The sequence below is a fragment of the Podarcis vaucheri genome, assembly GCF_965113315.1.
Source record: "Podarcis vaucheri genome assembly, chromosome: 3".
In the NCBI taxonomy this organism is placed as follows: Eukaryota; Metazoa; Chordata; class Lepidosauria; order Squamata; family Lacertidae; genus Podarcis; species Podarcis vaucheri.
In genome coordinates, this window is record NC_138761.1 from 63,959,541 (window position 1) to 63,980,887 (window position 21,347).

Below are 21,347 nucleotides of genomic sequence, written 5' to 3' on the forward strand. Positions count from 1 at the left end.
AGCCTGTTTGGCTTCCGAAACGATCAAAAACTGAGGTGCAGCTTCCCATTGGTTGCAAGAGCTTCTTGCACTCGGCAGAAGCCATGTTGCACCTTTGGGTTCCGAAAAATGTTTGGAAACAGAAACATTTACTTCTGGGTTTTCGGCATTCGAGAACTGAAACATACGACTACAGAGGTGTTCGGGAACTGAGGTACCACGGTATTTTGATTATGTATTTTGTGGTTTTGATTTTCTTCTGTGAACCACCTTGAGACCTCTGGGTATAAGGTAGTATAAACTCAATCAATCAATCAATCAATTTATTCCAGGCATGCTAGAAATGAGTCGGCTCCAGATTGCTGTGCAGATTGCTGCGTGTGTTTTTCTGTACTCCCCGTCTCCCTTGTGTAGGAGGGGTGGGAACAGAGATAATTTAGGAATATACCTGTAGTAACTCCTGTGGGTAGGTAGATAGAAAAAGAAGAGGGCATGTGACTACAGTTGTGTAGTAAAGCAGAAAAAGAGGAATGCAAGTGCTGTGGTATACAGAAAGAGAGTGAGTGGAAAATGACAATGAGCGGTTAACAAAGAAAGCAAAGGAGACTCCTTTCTAGTTTATTTTGTGCTGTTGAATTCATGCACTGGGGATTGAGCCTGCCTCTTCTTCTGCCATAAGTTTCATTTCTTGATCATGTTGGAGTGTGACAAAGAGATGGCAGCTTGGAACTTGAATAAGGCTCTGTGGGTGTTCCATTGCCTTGTCAAGCTTAGATTTGGCGGGCCAGGGGACTACCAGTAGCATCTAGAAACATAGGTGTGCATGTGTGTAGCCAGGTAGCCACTGGTGAGGAGTTGCATGTAGGTGAGGGAGCAGGCTGCTGTTGCTGGCGGTGGGGAGAATGGAATCTTCTGCCTCTCCATGGCACCCAGCATGGAAACCAAGCACTCTGCCAGAGTATAACCCCCTGCCCCCCTCCCACTTCACACCTAGCAAATGCATGAGGCACGCTGCTGTAGGTGGAATTCTCCAACCTCCCACCCCATTCCATCATCCATCTAACAGGTTGGTAAAGAAAAATGCAGGCTAGTACTTATTTGCAAGGCTGTCCTATATAGCCTCCTATTGTATAATAGTATATGATGCAGTATATATTAGACCTGGGAGATGGAACCTCAGGCTTGGGGGCCAACTGTGACATTGGGACTCTCTCCAGGTCTCAGCCACACCTAGCCGCACACCGTTTTGCCTGGCCACATTCCTTGTCAGCCCTGCTTTGCACCTTCCTTGAATGGTTTTGCTTGGCTCAAATGTGTCTTTGAACTCTAATAATGATTCCTGCTTGCCCGGATGGAGGATATAGAGGGGTGTATGAGTGTGTGCAGAAAATATGGCATGGAGGTAAAAATTCCCATCTCTGTTGCTCTTCTCACTTTTTAAACCTTTGATCTGTCATGGATGCTTTAGTTGAGATTCCTGCATTGCAGGAGGTTGGAGTAGATGACCCTTGAGGTCCCTTCCAAATCTATAGTTTGATGGTTCTGTGAAAGGTTGACCAAAATCAAATAGGACCTTTGGGCTGAATGATGTTCCCCATCCCTGTGTTACACCTTGCTAAATTTTGCACCAGCACTGAAAGACATACAAAGGTTAATTTCAAATCAGTGTGTCAGTGCATACAAAACTCTTTAATTAGTCAAAATCACTGTCTTATTGATGTGCGTTTTCTCACCATAGCATTGTCTCCTTACAGCATCATTATTGTTCATCTCTAAAACATGTTTTCCCAACTTGAGCTGTTAATTTCTGACTCATAGGGATTAACTCCTGTTACATAAAACATTATTCTAGCCAGTGCATCCCAAGGTGCTACTTTGTTTTCTGCTTTGTGCTTCAGGTTAGAATTGCCAGCTCTTGGCCAGAAGAATGCTTCTGTGTCTCTCGTTTAATTAATTAATTTACTGCACTTGTCTTACTTTTCTTCAACCATAACAATTCTCAAAATATTTTAATTACTATGTGACGAGGATAATTTAAAGCAGCTGGCTTTCTCAGAGGAAGTGGTGGACTGTAGGGAAATACGTCTACTTCTCTTATAATAAGAATTGGAATGTAAAAGTGCTAGTTAACAGGTTAGAAAAATCAAACTACTTCATGCGGTCTGGTGCCATTCATCTTCCCTTTTGCATAGGTTTTGGCTGGAGTAGCTCAGTACTGCAGTTTAAAAGTGATAATGGAAACGGGAGGAGTATTGTGGAAGCTTAGCAAAACCATGGAGGCCAAATGGGAGACTTTATTTAGACATTGGCTACATTATTTTACCTCTGAGCTGGAGTGAGAAACGAAAACACTTGTCTCACATACATAAAGGAGGTTGAACATTTCATTTGCCTGCAAGTCTCCCTCCTGGCTACTGACTGAGTTCTTGTGATGTCATGGATCATTCACGAGTATTCTCGTGCTGGGCAGTCATAGAAATTTCAGACATGATGCAATTAACTGGCATCTGAGTGGAAGAGTAATTTTGGTTTACACACTGTGCTGGTGGAGAGGGAGTGGGGACCCATGTGAAGGCAATAGAACAAAGGAGTGGGGAGCACTATTTTTCCACCTAAGGACTACATTCCCTTCTGGTAAACTTTCCAAAGGCCACATGCTCGTGGTGGGTGGGGCCAGAAGGACAAGTGGATGGAGTAGCACCCACTTTGTACATTAGGTTGGTTTCTGCATGCCCTCCCCCACTCGTCTCTGTTCTCCATCCAGACAATAAAAAAGCGTTATGAGAGTTCAAGGGTGCATTCCAGTCATGCGAAAATATTTGGGGTGTGAAGCTGGGCCAGTGAGCTGTGTGGCCTAGGGAGAGAAGCTCCTGGGTCTGAAGTTCCTGATGGTTAACAGGGATCTGAGATAAAGAGGCGGTTGGTAGAGATCCTTTCCCAAGGTATAGGGGCTGAAGTGGGTGTCTGAGCATTTAGTGTTAAAGCTGGGGTTAGCGGGGCAAGGATTTGTGCAAGGCTAAAACATCCATGAGCTGGTGGTGTGTGCAGCATCACAATATTTCACGTATTGGTTCCAAATTACCTGCCAGCCATTAGTTGCAGCCATTAGTTGTCACCAATTACTTTTATTAGCTGCCTTATTCAGGGGATAAGTGACTATCATCACTCTCCACTGGTGGAAGGGACAGAGGGCTTTGTGTGAGCTGTTGTAGTGCTTCACCCTGTTGCGGTATGGTTGTGGTATTCATAGCTCTGTCTCTCTTCTAATCTGAAAAGGTCAGTAGCTCTTTAAAGACAGAGCACATTTGTGTCCCACAGATTGCTGGAGGTGTGGCCCTTGCCTCCTAGCCTTAAAGGACAATTCTGCTTCTTCAGGAAATGGAAGAGATAAGGAGCACTTGCACGTGCAGCCAGCCTCCCTTGGTTAGTCCTATGGCATCTGCATGCCTGGCCCACTTTCTTGTTTACATGTGTAATTTGCCCCCTGGGTGTATGGGAAAAGGGGGCAGTTTTCAGCCAAGCAAAAAATTGCACTGCAGTTTTATATGCATTTGTCAGCGAGTAAAGGCTTTTACAATTGCACACGACAAAACAATGCAAATTGGCTCTCACTGTTTTACAAAGTTTTGACGCTGTCCAGAATGTACAGAAGTGAGTCTGTACCAGGGTTGCTTGGCTGCAGACTCAAAGGCTTTACATACAAGGACATAGGGAATGCAAGAAGCAGAGCAACGCTTTCTAAATTCCAGTGATTCTTTTCTGAGCGTGTCTTGCTTACCTTTGGGAGATGCTACATTCCAAGGCTTTTTCCTTTGACACTGTGAACCAGAATGTTGGTTACAAAACTATTCCTATTTTATTTTTGGATTTCCTGGAATTTGTGATGAAATGTAATGTTCAGGCTTTCTCTCTGTCTTGGAGTTCTTATAACATTCAGTTGCTTCTTAAAACACTTTTGTCCCCTATTAATAGTGGATTGAGTGATTTCCAAACCCCATTTTAGCACAGAAATACATGCTTCCCACAACATCTGCTGTTTGTAGTGGCTGAAAATCAGTTCCAGCATAATAATAACTACTAGTTATAGAATAAAAATGAGTGATTAAGAAATTTCACTTTAAATTCTACTTGTTTCTCTTAAGTGAAGTCTCTGCCTGCTTGCCTCCACCCCCTAACATCTGCAATGCATCATGTGTTGGATTAGCTAGGGGTTATTCAAATGTTTCTTTGTTCCCTCCCCCCTCGCCCTCCAATAACTATTTGGATGGGGTTTGTTCCTAAACAGATTAAAAGGACCTTCTTCTAGCGCTTGGAGTAGTGCCTAGTGAAGCTACACTGTAATAATAAGCTTTGATTATTGAGTCACTAGCATACAGAACATTTTTGTTGTCTTTGTTTAGGCTCAGAAAGCAAAAAGTGACACTATGGGGGCAGGGATATCTTTCAGATAATCTCCCCTGCAATATGTATTTTAGGTGTTTTTTTCTTTTCCCCCTTGTGTGACTACTTCTTCATGGGAGGACAAAAGTTGTTGGAACTGGCCCTTGTCTTATATTGCTGAGAAATGGACTGATGTAGTAGGAGGCAGAGATGATTGATAGAATCATAATAGATTCACAAATTCAGATTATTAAGTGATAGCTGCATTTGTGTGGATAATGTAACATAGGAACTTGCTCTACACATGCTCAGTTTATTGTATGCTTATTGAATGTTTAAATTGGTTGCAATCTGATTGTAATTTGAAGGACCCTTTACAGTACAAATTTAACTTGGCTTTCTTTATGCTGCAAGGATAATAGCCCATTATCTACTTGCAATAACAGGAGCAGTTGAAAAGGGCTTGCTGTATCGCAGTGGGACAGGTTACTTTTTTTCAGTCTATGAGCTGCGTGGTTGCTTTGTGCAATATGGCACAACCTTGCAAATATTCAATTTGTAATCTAGCACACTATCCTTGACTGTGGCTTGGTTCTGTAGCACCAGAGTTGCTACATTCAAGTTTTGGGGGCAGTCGTAACACTGGCGTCTGCCTGGTGGGGCTGAATTGAGGAGTCATGCCCCACGTGGTGGCTGGGGTGAACATTGGATGGCAGGGTGGATTTGGCACCGTGATCAGAATCAGATCAGGCCCAGTGGGACTGGCTTGGGATCCAGTGGATTCCCTCCAGAATCCTACCTCCCATTTCAGGGGAAGGCTGATGGAAGCCAGCAGGGCCAGACCAAGGGATACTTCCACTCAATCCAGCTCCCTGGTGCAAAGGGAGAATGTACTGCTCTGCCCATCAAAGGTTTTGAGCACATGCTAATCACAATTTAGACTCTTTGTTCTCACAGTGTAAATCCTGGTGGGTAGTGTTCAAGGCCTGATATTGTGGGAAAGTACCAACAGTTGTTCTATAGTCACTTACTTCATATCATAGTATAGCTCCTTTTTTCCACCGCCATGATCAAAGAAATTCTTTTTTTTAAAAAATATAATCCTACATTTGTAGTACAAGGGTAGGCTATGGACCTTTTTCAGAAGTCGAATGGAACTAAAACAAATGCATCCTAGGCAGGGAGGTGGCTTGAGGGCAGCAGGTTCTTCACCTTACTCAAAACAACCCCAGTGTGTATACAATATGTATGGAGAATGGCATCACAAATTGAAATGAGCGTGTATAACTTAGGGGCTGTGTCTGCTTCAGCTGTTCTGCTTCCACCTACACAGATATTTGTTCTGTGCACACATTTAAGATTGCGTTCCTCCAGCTCATTTAGCTACACTTAGCTACCGTATGGCACTCCACCTTGTTTTATGTGTTCAGCACACTTGTTAATGATGGTATGTTAGAATCAAGACACCCGGAGAGCAGATGTGGAACACTGGAGGTTCTTTATATTTTCATTGAATAGTACTAGAATACATGTTTCAATCCCTAGCTGTGATCATCATACAGATTCATAATCCACTGTAGGTTATACTAACATCAAAAGGGCACCACCTAACCCATGATCCAGCCAAAGTTAAGCACTTTCAGGCTGTAATTCTGTACTCACCAACCTGTGAGGAAGTCCCATTGAACTCAGTGGGATAATCAGAGGATTGCTGTGAACAAGCCCTACTGATTTCAGTCAGAGGGTAACACAGATGTTTAAATGTCTTTATTTGAAATCACATTCATTTTAACAGTGCTTAACTTTGAATGGATCGTGCTTCTTATGTACACATTGTAACCAAAGACTAAAATAACAAATGAATAAGTGCCATATGTGAGTTCTTTAGTATTTTAGTAGTTGTACTAGTCTTCAGCTTTGTACATTCCATCTTTTCCAGTGTTCAGAAAGGAAGTATACACTAAACATTACCAAAGGCATCAGCATTGCAGCTCCATTGACAAAATGGGAAAGTGTACTAATAATAATGAGGCTGATCTTGTGACATAATGTAGCATGACCTTCTGTGGACTACAGTTTACTTCATCATATGCCTCACATTGATGTTACTCAGCAGGAATCCTGTGAATATTGATATTACACAGCAGGATTCCAATGCGGTGAGAGAACTGTAGAGTGTTAATTGTACAGTCATGATGTAGAACGGAAATGTGATTATTGTGAATGACATAAATGATGTTTTAAAAGGTTAATTTGATCTCATGCATTGGTCAATCAACTGCTCAACTGAAAAAGAACACCTGGATGAAAACAGGAAATGCATAAATTATGACATAGTTTCAAGTGCAGGTTTATTGCTTCTTTTCTTTCTGTTGCGTGTCTGTGTCATAACTCTGAAAGACTGCAAGGAATGCTGCAGCACTTAAGTGAGACTAATAAAAACATTTGAGCTTTCTGGACCATATTGGTAAAAGAATGCAGAGTACTTAACTAAGCCTGTACATGCATTATATTCTGGAAAGAACACACAATCTGGCCTTAGTTTTGGGTGAAGTCTCACCCTTGTCCTCCCTTTCCCCCAATCTGTGGGGAGAAAAGAACTAGGCTGTACTATATTAACTTGAATGTGATATTAACCTAGCCATTTAATTTAATGCCCATATTTTTTCAGGGTACAAAGAGAGAGATAATAATTCAATATGTGCATGCCCATGTATATGCACATCATGTTGAACCTGGAAGTATCATGGAAACGTCATAAAAAGGTCACTGAAATATCACTAAAAGCGCAGAACGGGGTGTTTGTTGACTTTTTCAATGGGTTTCAATTATATGCAATTTCACTCTGTTAGGTTTCTTTTTACCCAGGCCGTTGGCCCTTAATTTGAAGGATTTTATATACTCGTGGCCTCTTTTGACAGGTGGAATGTGTTAGACCTGCCTTTTATATGTATTTTTAGGCTTTGTGTTTTTATGTTTTTATTCTGTTTTAGCTTTATACTGGTTTTATTCTTTGTAGTATTTTGTAGGTTTCTTTACTTTGTTGGGGGGTGGGGGAAATCAAACTGATAAGTGCAATTAATAATAATAGCAACAGCCCCTGACATGCATGTTTCTTCACAAATTCATGGGGGTTGAGCTATCAATAACTACTAGTCATGATGGCTATGCATTGCTTCCGGTGTCAGAGGAAGCTTGCCTCGGAAATGCTCGTTTCTTGGCATCACAAGTGGGAGGGTGCTGTCACACTCAGGTACTGCTTGGAGGCATCTGGCTTCACACTGTGGGAACAGAATGCTGGACTAATCCAGCATAGGCCTTTGGTCTGATCCAGCAGGACTCTAATGTACATGATACAATGCTATATGCATGAAACTCTACATATAAGGGGCTGTGCCCCCTGCCCCACTCATAGAAGTTTCATTGCTGCACTTAAAGGAAGGTGAAAGAAGCAATTTTTACAAATTGCCTCTTTTTTGCTGTAACTCTGGAGCCTATTTTTATTACAAAATTTATTACAATGTTTCTGTAACACCCTTCATCAAACATGGTCATAGGGTGGTGTACAACAAAATAGGGCAAAATAAAATTATGTTGTAAACAAGAACTCTCATAAAATGCCTAAATAACATAATCAGCAACCATGCAATTTAAAAATGACTCAGCCTATTAGTCTCTAAAAGCTGAACTAAAAGCTGAGGTTTTTATCGTTCATCTTAATGAATATAAGTTTGGGGCAAGAGTGTTTCCTACAAAAGGAGCATTTTTAATCTGCAGACTTCAGATGGGCTTTTTGCAACTATGTACTCAAAGGAGTGTTTTCAAAGGAGGTCTCTGTAACCTCTAACGAGAGCTAATTGGCAGCTACAGCAAGCCACTATGAACTTTGACAGCTGTCAAGTGCATGACATCATTATGACATCACTAGCTGTCAAAGTTCATAGTGGCTTGCTGTAGCACTAGAATGCAAAAATAATAATGAAGCTACTCATTTTTAATAAAGCTGTTTTGTAAAATAATAGGTTTTTTCTCTGAATTTAATGTTTGTATCCAACTAAGTTTACTTGGTGCAGACCCGTTTAAATTAGTGGACCTAAGTTAGCCATGTTGATTGATTTCAGTGAGTGTACTTTCCATATCACTAACATTTGATACCTTGAACCTTTTGGCTATAACACTGAATGAATAAGAACTAAGTCACTGCAGTCACAAGCTGAAGCTATCAGGCACTACCAGTGAAAAATGAAAGCAAACCTGTTTATCATGTTTGTTTAATCTCATGTTACAAAGTTGGACAGCCTTCATGCAGAGTGTTAAGAATCTTAATTTGGGTGAGTCATATCCGCTTTCTGCCTTGGATACGTAAGTGTAATTTAACATAACTTAATTACTAGTTAGATAATATTAGTCTAGTAGCATACATAATAACTCCTTGTTTGCCATGCTGGTAATTTCACACATGTGCTTCTCTTGCATGAATATAAATACTCAGCAAAGTTAATCATGGTCACCTATACAACTGAATACAAGTCAGCTTACCGCAGTTCCTTGGGCCAAATCTAGCCTCTTGATGGTGGCATCTACCACGCTTCTCATGCTGCATATACTTGAAGAGGCAGAGGAATGAACTGCATTTGTGGCAATAGAACTTGGCGGCCAGCTTCCCCCACTCTTTACTGGTGGTGGGTCATTGCCCTGCCATCCACCATTCCCTTGTCATAATGAGCTGCCCAAATGGCACTAAATACACACAATGCTTAAGGATATTGAGGTGGCCAGCATGGCGCCTTCCAGCTCTTGTGAACTGCATTTCCCATCTTTCCCAATCATTGGCCCCACTGACTGGGGCTGATGGAAATTCTTAGCCTTTAGAACTTATATAAATTCCGTTCTAAAACAGCTGCATTGGTTGCCAGTTCATTTCCAGGCCAGATTTAAGGTGCTCGCAATTTAAGGTGTTTAAAGGTCTAAATGTCTAAATGTCTCAGGCCCCAAATACCTGAAAGACAGCCTTTGTCCCTATGGATCAGGGGTCCCCAAACTAGGGCCCGCGGGCTGGATAAGTACCGAGGGACTCGTTTATCTGGCCCGCGGCGACCTCCACCGCCCGCTTTTACCAGCGCTGCACTGCGTGGCTGCCCACTTCCGGGTCAGAGAAGCACCAGAAATAACTTGTGCACATGCACAAGCATTATTTCTGGTGCACATCCGGGTTGGAGGAGGCCCGTGCACATGTGCACAAGCTATTTCCGGAAATAGCGTGTGCGCATGCATATGGGCACGTGCTCCCCCACCCTCTGGCCTGTCGCATGATCGGCGCTGGCGGTAAGTTTGCTGACCCCTGCTATAGATCCTCTCATATGTTACAGTCAGCAGGAAGACTCTCTTGGTACTCTCATCACCCTTAGAAGTTGGGAGAGAGATGGGCCAGAAGAGGAGATTCCCTGTGGTGACTCCTAAGCTGTGAAATCCTTCCCCACAGAGGCACAACTGGCGCCTTCACTATTCATCTTTCTGTGAATACTGAAGATGCACTTCTGGCCTTTGACACATGAGACGTGTGTTTTCAGGGCCCAACCTATTCCTGTGATTAATTTAACAGTTTTTAATACTGAATTTTAGTTTGTTCTAATTCTCCCTGGGACCTGCTTGTGAAGAGCAGTTAATAAACAGTAATAGTAGTAGTAGTAATATAGATGCAAATGAAAGGAATGACTAATTAAAAAGCCAGTAGCTGAGACTCCAAATTAATTTTAAAAGAAAGGGACAGATAAAGAAATGACTGATTAAAAATCTGGTAGCTGGAAAACAGTTTAGTATTACTTTTCTAGCTCATACTGGAAAGTCAAGAGAGCAAAATCACCACAAGTACAGGAACGTAACACAGAAAATAACATTAAAAATGGAAGAATCTACTTTCACTGCAACAATTTTGCCCTGGAAATGTTGCCTCTGGCTTTGTATTGTGGAGAAATCTCAACTTGCTTCTACATGTCTGATTTTACTGAGAACATTTCCCAAGGAAGGAAGAATAGGATGTGCATCAGTGTTGAAGACATTTTTGTTTCAGCAATTTTTTCTAACAGGATGAAAAGTCTCTAGGTGATCATTCTGTGTTGTTTTTAAACTTGTATATAGTTGTGTTTTGTACTGTTTTTTTTTTTTTAAAAAATTGTTTTTATTATATGTTTGCAAATCACCTTGAAATATGTATAAAAGGTGAGTCAGTAACTGGCCAATCAATAATAATAATAATAATAATAATAATTATTATTATTATTATTATTATTATTTAGGCAAGCCTTGGAATCCATCCTTTTAGAAAAGCACTGAGTTCCTTAGACACTAACAGGAAACCAGACATTACAAACCTAAGTACAAAGTTAGTACCTTGTTTTCTACCATTGACAAACCACAGTCAAGATAGTTGTCTGAAATATTGGAGATGGGCTGAATTGTAGCACTCTTACCTCACATTCAAATTCCCAAATCATTTTTTCTCTTGGGAAAACTCAACTCCTTCAGTAAAAGCTAAACACCCCCCCCAAAAAAAAAATCTACCTCATCTGAATAACAAAGATTAATGAACTGAAACATAGGAGCACTTGTTTGGCTCCAATAAGCAGGCAGCAGGCTTCCAGTGAGTGCTCCTCTCAGTAAAGATAGCTACTGTATTGTGTTTGCCTTTGTGGGAAGGGAGAGGAAGTAACTGCCCCTCCCCTAGCACTCTTAACACCCAAAAGTAACAGGTAGCCAATGGGCTTTGAGGATTCTAAATGCAGGGGTTGGACAGGGACAAACAGACCCAGGTAGCTACACTCACATGGTGATACCCTGTTGCCTTGTTAGCTGGTTGCTTCAATTCAAGTTGATTTTTAATTTTGAGAACAAATCAAACTGAGTGATGCAGTCACCTTTAATGGTATTTCTGCTTCCCATGACCCTTCAGCAATAATCTCATACTGGTGGAACTGCTCCTGTGTGATTTGATCAGTTTATTATTGCTTTCCTACCCCTGATGAATATTTCACATACATGCTAGGTTTATAAGAAACTTCAGCACTTCCTGAGCTAGTAGGTGGTAGCTGCAATTATCATATGAATACTAGTAATACCATGTGTCAGGGGTTCAGGAGCAGAGGCGAGGGCAAGGGAGGAAACAGAGAGCGAGGGGGAGGAGTCCGAAGGAAAGATGAGCGATGACGACGATCCGAGATCTCCGAGTCTTTCCAGTGAATCGGAAGATTCACAGAAAGGAGCGCCAGTGACCAGAGCAAGGGGGGAGCTTAGGGGGACATCCCAGGAAGAAGGGACAAAAGGGGGTTCAGAGAGCAGCAGTTGGAAATCGGGGCCAACGTCCCCAACAGAGCGCAGTGGGGAGGAAGGGCGCCAGGCATCGGGATCCGGTGGCTCGCCGCAGGGGGGAGGGCATGAGTCAGGAGTGGCCACACCTCCATCGGAGAGCGAAGGAACGATCAAGCGGAAAGTGGAAGGTTGGGCGCGCGCGCCAAGTTCAAATGCACAGGAAGGCGGCACAGTAAGCAGCCCAGAAAGGGAGCCAGGTCCTAAAGGCCGCCGCAAGGAGACAGAAGGGTCCGGGGGGTCAGCGTCAGAAGAGTCCCGGAAGGAAGAGACCACGGGGGGCAGAGGGACCCAGAGAAGAACGGTCAGGCGGAAAAGGTGGAGTAAGGCTAGGGTATTAAGTTGGTGTACAGGAGGCGGGGACTCAGACGGAGCTTCGCCGGTCTAGCTTATAAGACGTAGGGCTGCACGCTGCAGCTTGAAAATGGAAACTGTAACTCAATAAAGACTTTTATAAAGTGAACGCTGGCTAGCGTGATCCTCTGTGAGCTAGGATCTGGCAGCAGCCCTGACACCATGTCTAAATCTTGTTGCAGTGCTCGTAGGTATAATCTGAAGTGCCTTATAACTTTTAAGCACTGATTCCTAGAGTGATGCAAAGACCACAAAGGCACTTACTGAAAGACTTCTTACAAGCATTCTTAACTCTGGTTCTCATTGGGCTTTAAACAAAAATAGACCTCACTTATATTGCCAATTGCCCAAGCCAAACATGTGAAGCATCCTCTGTGGGTTCCCCCTTTTTAATTATTTCTTCATGCTCATGTCTGTATTTCACTGGCTTTCTTGTTTTTATTGTTATTTGTATTGCTCAGCTGAGTATCCTCATAACAAAGGTTTTATTTGTTAAAAAATAATAGAGATACTGTAGTCTGGTTGGATAATTCCAATGATACTGTGGAACAGCCTTACAGTTCTCTGTGTTCTTTCTTAAGTATTTGTACTATACATAAGCGGTTTGTTTAAAATAAAAATCAACCTGAACGCTTCTGTAGATAAACTTCTAGGAATGGGATTTATAACCCCCACCCCTTGAGAAGTATATCTTTTTCATTGTCAGTATATCTGATAGGCCATGTGAAGGTCTAGATTTAGGTTTGTTAATCATTGCTCACATTTGACCTTGTGAAGTATGTAGAGCCCAGTAGGCAGTGAATTAGGCAAGCTGTTTAGTATCTCATTTCTTTCTGTTTCAGGTGTAGTTGCTTCAACTCTAGACATCACTATGATTGATAAAGCTGTGCCTGTTTGTTTTAATGATGGGTGTTGGTGGAAATGGAACTTAATAGACATACAGCTGTTACCGTATTTTCGCTCTATAACACGCACCAGACCATAACACGCACATAGTTTTTAGAGGAGGAAAACAAGAAAAAAAAATATTCTAAATGAAACAGTGGATGTATGATTTTTGTGGTTCATGCTGTGGCCACAGACATGTGATCTGACAGTGAGTTTGGAGTAGCCCAATGCAAAAATCCTGAGGATCCATGTGGATCCATGCTTTGTAACCACGTTTTTGCACCACTGCGACCCTAGGCAACAGTGGGTGCGTGATTTTTTTGGTGCAAGATGTAGCCCATGGACATGCTATGTGATCTGATGTTGAATTTGGGGTGACCCAATGCAAAAATCCTGAGGATCCATGTGGATCCATGCTTTGTAAGGACGTTTTTGCACCATTGCAGCCCCAGGCAACAGTGGGTGCGTGATTTTTTTGGTACAGACTGTAGCCATGGACATGTAATGTGATCTGATGGTGAATTTGGGGTGACCCAATGCAAAAATCCTGAGGATCCATGTGGATCCGTGCTTTGTCACCACATTTTAAATGGGGAGGGAAGGAAAAACACAGAAGGGACAAGGAGCACAAGAGGGCTGTGCGGAGAAGCAGCTGGCTAACAATGCAGGAGAGGGGTTTAACGGGGTGGGGGGAGGAAAGGAAAGCAAAAGTCCCCCCCCCAAGCCAGCCCCCCCTCTCTCTCTCCCACCTGCATGTTTTTCGGCTGCCTGCGAGTCCCTAGAGCACAGAGAGGAGGAGGTGGTGGGCTGGAGCCTGCAAGCAGTGTGACTAGGAAAGAATTAGAAGGAAGGACTCGATCCTTTCCTTAACCCTCTGCTTGCCAGGAGGGCAGGGGATTCCCTGCTCTTTGTTGAGTTTGAGCAAATGCAGCAACAGAAGCGGGTGGACAGTAAGACCCTGAGGCAGAATGCAGGAAAGCAGCAGCTTCCGCCTTCCCTCCGCCCGCCCGCCCAATCTTATTTTTGCCTGATTTTTGCCTATTTTTGCCCCTGCGCTCCAGCGAGTCAGCTCCAGGGACCACACATTCACTCAATAACACACACAGACATTTCCCCTTACTTTTTAGGAGAAAAAATCTGCGTGTTATAGAGCGAAATTTACGGTACTTTTTGTCTTCCTGTCTCTATCTATTCTGCTCTTTTATCAAACCGTTTGATGTGCTTGGTATACCACAAATGGGTAACAGATTTATTGTGTTTGCTAAAGGACTACAGTGAAAAGAAATGCATCATTAGCCCCCTTTCAGTTTCAAGGGGCTAATGTTCTGCTAATCACCTTTCACCACAGAGCCCAACTAGAGGGAAAGTGGAGAAATATTTGATTGCATTAGCATGAGAAGCTGTCCTATCAATACTACCAGAAAATCCATGATGTAGCTCAATTGGAAATTGGTCTGGCTCATTTATAGATCCAGTTCATTTGTCCTGTATGAAATTAAATGAAATCCCTTAGGAGGCAAACAGGAGTGTAGTTAAATGGGAAGTAATCATTTGGTTCTTGGGCTGCTTACATGGCAAAGAACAATGAGAGCACTTCAACTTCGGTAATTCACCTTAGTGATTAATAGTATTGATTTAAGCTAAGTGCAAAGTTCGTCATAGTGGGTGTTCACCCTTCTTACTACAGCGTTTATCATATTATATAATATGATAGAAAACAGTGGCCATCGGTACATAGAATTGGGTTGTAAGCTTTATGTTCTGAAATCCATTCAAGGCATATTTAAGAACATAAGTCCTCAGACCAAAGGCCTATCTAGTCCAGCATCCTGTTCTCACAGTGGCCAATCACTGGCTACCAGTGGCCAACCAGTATGGGAAATCCACAAGCAGGACATGAATGCAACAGCCCCATCCCCACTTGTATTCCCCAACAACTACCATTCAGAGGCATACTGCCTACAATACTGGAGGTGGTATACAGCTGTCAGGGCTAGTAGCCATTGATAGCTTGCTTCTCCATGAATTTGTCTTGTACCCCTACAGTTTGTGGTAGTGAGTTCCATAATGTAATGATTTTTATTTATTTATTTTGCTGTGAAGTACATCCTCTCATCTGAGAGAACTTGAGGGAATTTATGTGATCTTCCTCGGAGTTTTTATTTACAAGACTGCTGTAAAAACAAAACACAGAATTATTCATCATTGTGGTGTTATCTCCTAAGAGACATGGGCTGCTATCTCATGAACATCTACCTACAAATAATCTTGACTGGGCCCACTGTAGCTTAATTCTGAGTAAAGATGCATAGAATTGTTCACAGTGTCTATACAAAAGACTAAAACCTTAAGCCAGAATGAAGCCAGTCTCCTTGTTTCTTATAACCTACCCCTTCCTCTCACAGAACCCTATGGTGGTTAACATTGAAAAAATACATCATTTAAAGCAGAACACTACAAAAGGCAGCAGAAAATAATCAACATGCAGTGAAGGAATATTTTGCCCAATGTGAGGTTTGAACCACAAATCTGAGATTAAGAGTCTTATGCTCTATCAACTGTTATATTTCAGGCTCTTGCTGTTACCTTAGTTTTATTTATTTATTTATTTATTTATTTATTTAAACAATTTAAATATTGCTTAACACTTTAGTCTGTGCATGGTGTAAAGTCAGGTTAAAAAGACACTACAAAGATAAAACTAGTTAAAACTAACTAGAAAAATAAGAAAACGTACTTAAATGCCTGATGAAATAGGACTTCACTATGTGAAGTTCAACAGGGAGATGGTCTACCTGATCTCAGTTGGGAGGCAGTTCCACAGAATTGGGCCCACAACACTGAATGCATGGCTCTTGGTGGATACAAGCTGTGCGTACAAATGAACATAAAGTTTAGGTTATATGAGTTTTTAAAATTAACCCATTAATTAAATTTGCGTATGGTTAAAAACAGTATTTCAGAAGCAAGAAATATAGTTTTCAAATGATGTGTTCATGTGTTGTGTCAGATCTTCCTAGAAGATCCATCTTATGTGGGAGAACAGGGGAGATGCCTCTTAGTGTTTGTCATCTGCAGTTTTTATAAGCCTTGGTATTAAAAAGGTATAAATGAACTGGTTATTAGGGTGCACTCTTCAGTCAATTAAATGTTTGAGGGTTGTTTTTTAAAAAATAATTACTTAATCTAACAAGTGTTACTAATGACACTTTACTTTCTACTCTTGAATTGTCAGTAGAAGTGTCTCTAACTTTATAGATAGAAATAGTGTTGGAAACAAAATATTACTCTATTTTTAACAACTGAAAATATCCATTTGCTTTTTAGATTCTGAGAAACTCTTTACAGATTCTCCCCCACTTTTTTCCTTTGAAAAATCAGCACAATTGACTGAATGGTTAGGGGAAGGAAGTGTTGTGGGTGAGAAAGACAGATGGCATGTTCACGAGAAAAGACACATCTTCTATGCTGCCTTTTTATGATGCTGCAGAAGCAGAAGGTTGCTTGCTTTAATAATAACACAAAGCTAGCTATGTTACTAAGGAGAATTATGGCACTGAGGCTTATGCAGTAAATGTTAACGGATAGTACAGGTTTGTGGTAGATAGCCTACCGAGAGACAACACCTTTCACTATTTTAAAACCAACCAGTCCTGTAACATGAGTGTGGCCACACAAGAGAATCCAAGATACCTCTAATGTTGTTCTTTGTGAATTCATTTCTGGTGAAGCTGATAGACTGATAGGAGTGCAGCTAGAGAGACCACTTATGCCTTGCTAAAAAGGAGAACACGTATCACGAAAAAAGCAAATGCAGGTTTAGAAGTAATTACTATAATGTAAAGAGAAATACAATACATATGGTATAAGAAGACAAGGAGAGCCTTCTGGATCAGGCCAGTAGCCAATTTGGTTCAGCATCCTGTCCTCACAGTGGCCAACCAGATGCCCATGGGAAGCCCAGAAGCAGGACCCAAGCATAAGAACACGCTTCCTCCTGCAGTTTTCAACAACTGGTACTCAGAAACTACTGTGGAGGCAGAAGTAGGAAGACTACTATCTAGAGCAGGGGTCAGCAACCTTTTTCAACTCTGGGCCAGTCCACTGTCCCTCAGACCATGTGGTGGGCCGGACTATATTTTGGGGAAAAATATGAACGAATTCCTATGCCACACAAATACCCAGAGATGCATATTATTATTATTTTTTAAAGGGACACATTCTACTCATGTAACACGCTGATTCCCAGACCGTCTGCGGGCCAGATTGAGAAGGTGATTGGACTGCATGCGGCCCCCGGGCCTTAGCTTGCCTACCTCTGATCTGTAGTTACTTTCTCTGATAAAAGATCCCTCTGGATTAGTTTGTTGCTTTTGAGATGTGGAATCTTGCATTTAATTCAACTTTCTGAAATTTATGTAACTGTGAGGGATTAGCTGGATGACGAGGAGTGGTGGGAGGCACCAGCCAGGGAACTCCCAAGGGACACCCCAGAGGAGGGAGATTCAAAGGCAGGAGATTGGTGGTGGGACACTGACAAGAGGTCAGAGGGCAAAGAGTGGAGGGTGTTATTGGATGCTGAAGAGGCAGTGGGATTTAGTGAGCAAGGAGAGCCTGTGACAGGGAGTAGTTCAGACTCAGAGGCTGAAGCAGAGGAGGGGAGCCCCAGAGGCTGCAGAATAATCCCAGGAGTCTGTCTCCCAGGTGTTGTAAACGGCAACAAGCTCCCCTCCCTCTGCGGAACAGAGATTAAAGGTACCCCTACAGCAGTTTGAGGCTGCTTGGGAAACATCCGGCTGAGGAGGAGCCTTAGAGGGGATTGAAGGCAGGGACCATCAGTCCTGGCCACTGCTCCATAGGGGCAGTACTTGTGGGAAGTGTTGCTGAGTTGTATGCTGTTTCTTTTAATAAAGAGTTAACTTCACTGACAAACTCTGCTTCTTGCTTTCTGACCTGCTCTTGACTCCAGCCCTGACAGCAACTCTCCATAAATAAGTTGTAAACTTTAAGCAAGGATACAAATCATGACTCTAAAGTGATGAATATGTCTCCTTATCATTTAATATTACTCCTACATATTGCTTGCAATTTACACTGTATGGATGGTGTAAATTATCAGATCACCAAAGGAGAGGAGGATGGCTAAAGGGTTCCAGAGTTCTAGGATGTTTAATTTATAAATATCTAATCCAAGAAACATTTCAGTTCTCCAGGATGAGAACTTGCATGTAACCAATCACAAAAATGTTCTAGGAAAGGGGGGGAAATTGTATTTTGGTATATCAGACTGTGTTCTGGTAAATTTTAAAACTCATTGAAAGTTATTCAAAGGCAGACAAGTTTTTCTGAAACGTGATTTGCCTCTATCATTGATCTTTCCCTGCAATGTGAAATTGCACAGAGTGTTCGTTCTAAGGTTTTACTCTTTTTTCATGCATCGGAAGGATGAAGCCCAGGAAGCCAGGCCAGTTCTGTATGTGAACTGTCTGCACACCTTATGGCATGTCCCAGAATATTCTTTAATGCACAGGGTTCTTTGGTAGATGAGGTGATGTGGAACGACTTTTAAAAAAATGATTTGACTTTATTTTATGTGGAAGCATTACGTGGAATCTGGTAGACCATGGAGCGAAATACTGTGAACAGCCAGGAATCTAATGGCTCTGTTAACGGAAAGTTATAAAAGCCGCATAATGCTTCCCTGTTGTATGAGAACACTTTAAAGGTGGAACCCATAAACGCAAAATATTAGAATTGTCCATAGCTCCCAGATGTGCTGCCAGTGCTGCAATGAGGAACCACTACTAGAAGAGTCCTCAAGATTCAGTTTTTTATTTATTTCAAAGAGGAAATCCCTCCTCTTCTGCTATTTCCCCTTAAAGTACAGCCTTCTTGGAACAAAAGCTTAGATCTGTTGTTCCATAGCAAAAAAATGTTGCAAGTTCTTTTTCATTTCATCACTGTAGTTCATTTTCTAGTTACTGGTTTTGGAATTGGCTTTAAAAGCAACTTCTGTTCTCCAGGACAGCAGCTACCTTTGATGGTTGCTGAGAAAAGCCATCAGGTTAATTGAAAATATATTTGCAGTGCTGGAACTTTAAAACTAAGACTGACAAGCATATCTTTTGCTCTTCCTTGCAGACATTGCAGTGGTGGAGATGAGTGATGCTTTCCGTCAGCCCTCCCTCTTCTATCACCTGGGAGTCCGAGAGAGTTTCAGCATGGCCAACAATATTATCCTCTACTGTGATACAAATGCAGACTCTCTGCAGTCATTGAAGGTAAGTGATGCTCTTGTAGCTTGAAAAGATTGAGGTGGGAGGGGACCTGAGAATTTCAGAGACGTGTCTTATTGCATTGAGCTAAAGTCCTCTATGCTTACTCAATTCTCAGTTTTATTTGTCATCATGATTTCTTAGCAGCTGGGAAGGAAAACACAATCAGATGCCAAACATACAGGGTCAGTGTGGTGTGGTACTTAGAGTGCCGAACTAGGACCTGGGAGACCAGGTTTCAAATCCCTATTTGGCCATGAAGCTCACTGGGTGACCTTGGGCCAGTCACTGCCTCTCGGCTTAGCCTACCTCACAGGGTAGTCATTTACAAATAAAAAATACTATGCTAAGGGAACCACAAAATGTCTTTCCACTTACTCTTGCTTGCTGTCAAACTGCTTCAAAGCTCAGTGTGAAAGAAACCTGGAACAGAGGTTTTGGAAATCTCAGTAAACACCCAAAAGGTATTCCACGTCTACTTCACTCCACCGTGGCTGATTTTCCTGTTGCATTAAAGTAATGTTTTAAAATTCTTGTATTCTTCCTCCGCCTGTCCGTTCACCTGTCCCGCTCTTTTTGCCTGCATTGATTCCCTGTTGCTCTTTGCACCTTAAATGTTTGAAGGGCAGAGCGGCAAGAACTGACGGGTGGGACATGTTGAAGAACAAATACAAAAATGAAATTAACTAGCCCACAGAGACTCTAGTTCAGACATACCCACAGAGTTGGAAGGAACCCAGTATGTCATTCCTGTGACAGGATATCCTAAAGAATCCAAGACGGATGCCCATCCAGTATATGCTGGTAAATTCAAGGGAGAAAATAGCAGTACTTCCCTAGGCAGAACAATTCATTGTTGCACTGTAATTACAGTTAGGGAGTTTTTCCTAGTATCAACCTCATCGTACTACCCTAGCAAATTAAAACTACAGAATTATGGAGGGCAAGCCTGAGTGTGATGAGAGTGCTTGTACTATCTGAGCCCATGGGGGTCTGATCCTGCACAATGCATTCCACATTAGCCTTATTACAGATAGTTGAATTAATTTGTCAGCGTATGGCATTCAGTTCTTGGAATTGCAGGAAGTAATGACTGAGACACTGCTTTTACTACCCCACAGCTGGTTCTCCCATTCCACCCCCTCCCCGCACCCCACAACTGAACTGGTCTCACTTCCTGTTTCAGAAACCTGTGGTCAAAAAACAAATCGGAAACTGCAGCTGATGCAAATATATGTAAACATACATACACCTTGTGATATATAGGAGCATCAAACACAGAATTGAATCAGTATGGGATTCTGAGGTGTATCAGGCTGCCGGTAAAGATTTGACTTTCTGAAAAGGACTTTGGGGCTTGGTTGTGTTGGAATTATTACTGGGGTGTTTGTGGCTGGGTGTGAGGAGGGGGATTGTTGGTTGTTATGAGTGGGTTTTCCTTGTTGATTTTTCTGTACAGTCATACCTCGGGTTGAATACGCTTCGACTTGAGCGCGTTTGAGTTAAGCTCCTCGGCAACCCGGAAGTAACGGAGCGCCTTATTCCGGGTTTCGCTGCATGTGCAGACGCTCAAAATGATGTCATGCGCATGCGCAGAAGCAGCAAAAAGCAACGTGTGTGTGCGCAGACGTGCCGTCGCTAGTTACGTTTACTTCTAGATGCGAACGGGGCTCCGGAACGGATCCCGTTCGTATCTAGAGGTACCACTGTATTTGAAATATTACTCCTGTATTTTGGTTTGTTAGCTGTCTTGATTTGTCTGGGAAGTAGGTGGGATAGAACTGTTTAAATAAAAGTGAACAAAATCAGTTCTAACCACAACTCTTCCCTTCACAACCATATACCTTATCTTACTTCAGGCCTACAAATACTAAGCTGATTGGACTTTCGAACAGATGAAGTTATGTAGCTAACCTGTGATTTTCTCACATCCCTTCTGTTGTGTCATTCAGAAATAGTGTGGAGCATCTGGATGTTTTTAAGTCCTTCCTTGCAGTCAATTCAAAGGCGTGTCCATGGCAACTGACAGCACAGCAAGATATGCATAATGATAACTGATGAATATGAGTTTCCCAATAATAGCAACTAGTATTTAATATATTGGATAAA

At 42.1% G+C, this 21,347-nt stretch overlaps 1 protein-coding gene across 4 annotated transcripts in view; it reads left to right on the forward strand.

Moving 5' to 3' along the window:
- MAP3K5 (mitogen-activated protein kinase kinase kinase 5) overlaps positions 1–21,347 on the forward strand; it is a 103,546-nt gene that overhangs the window by 7,004 nt on the left and 75,195 nt on the right. For all 4 annotated transcript variants that reach the window (XR_014217753.1, XR_014217754.1, XM_082215887.1 and 1 more), the window contains exon 2: positions 19,105–19,244. Coding sequence is in view for 2 of the 4 variants with exons in the window: in XM_082215887.1 (XP_082072013.1) it covers positions 19,105–19,244 (140 nt within the window). In the remaining 2 variants the exon portion in view is untranslated. The remainder of the gene's footprint in view (positions 1–19,104; positions 19,245–21,347) is intronic.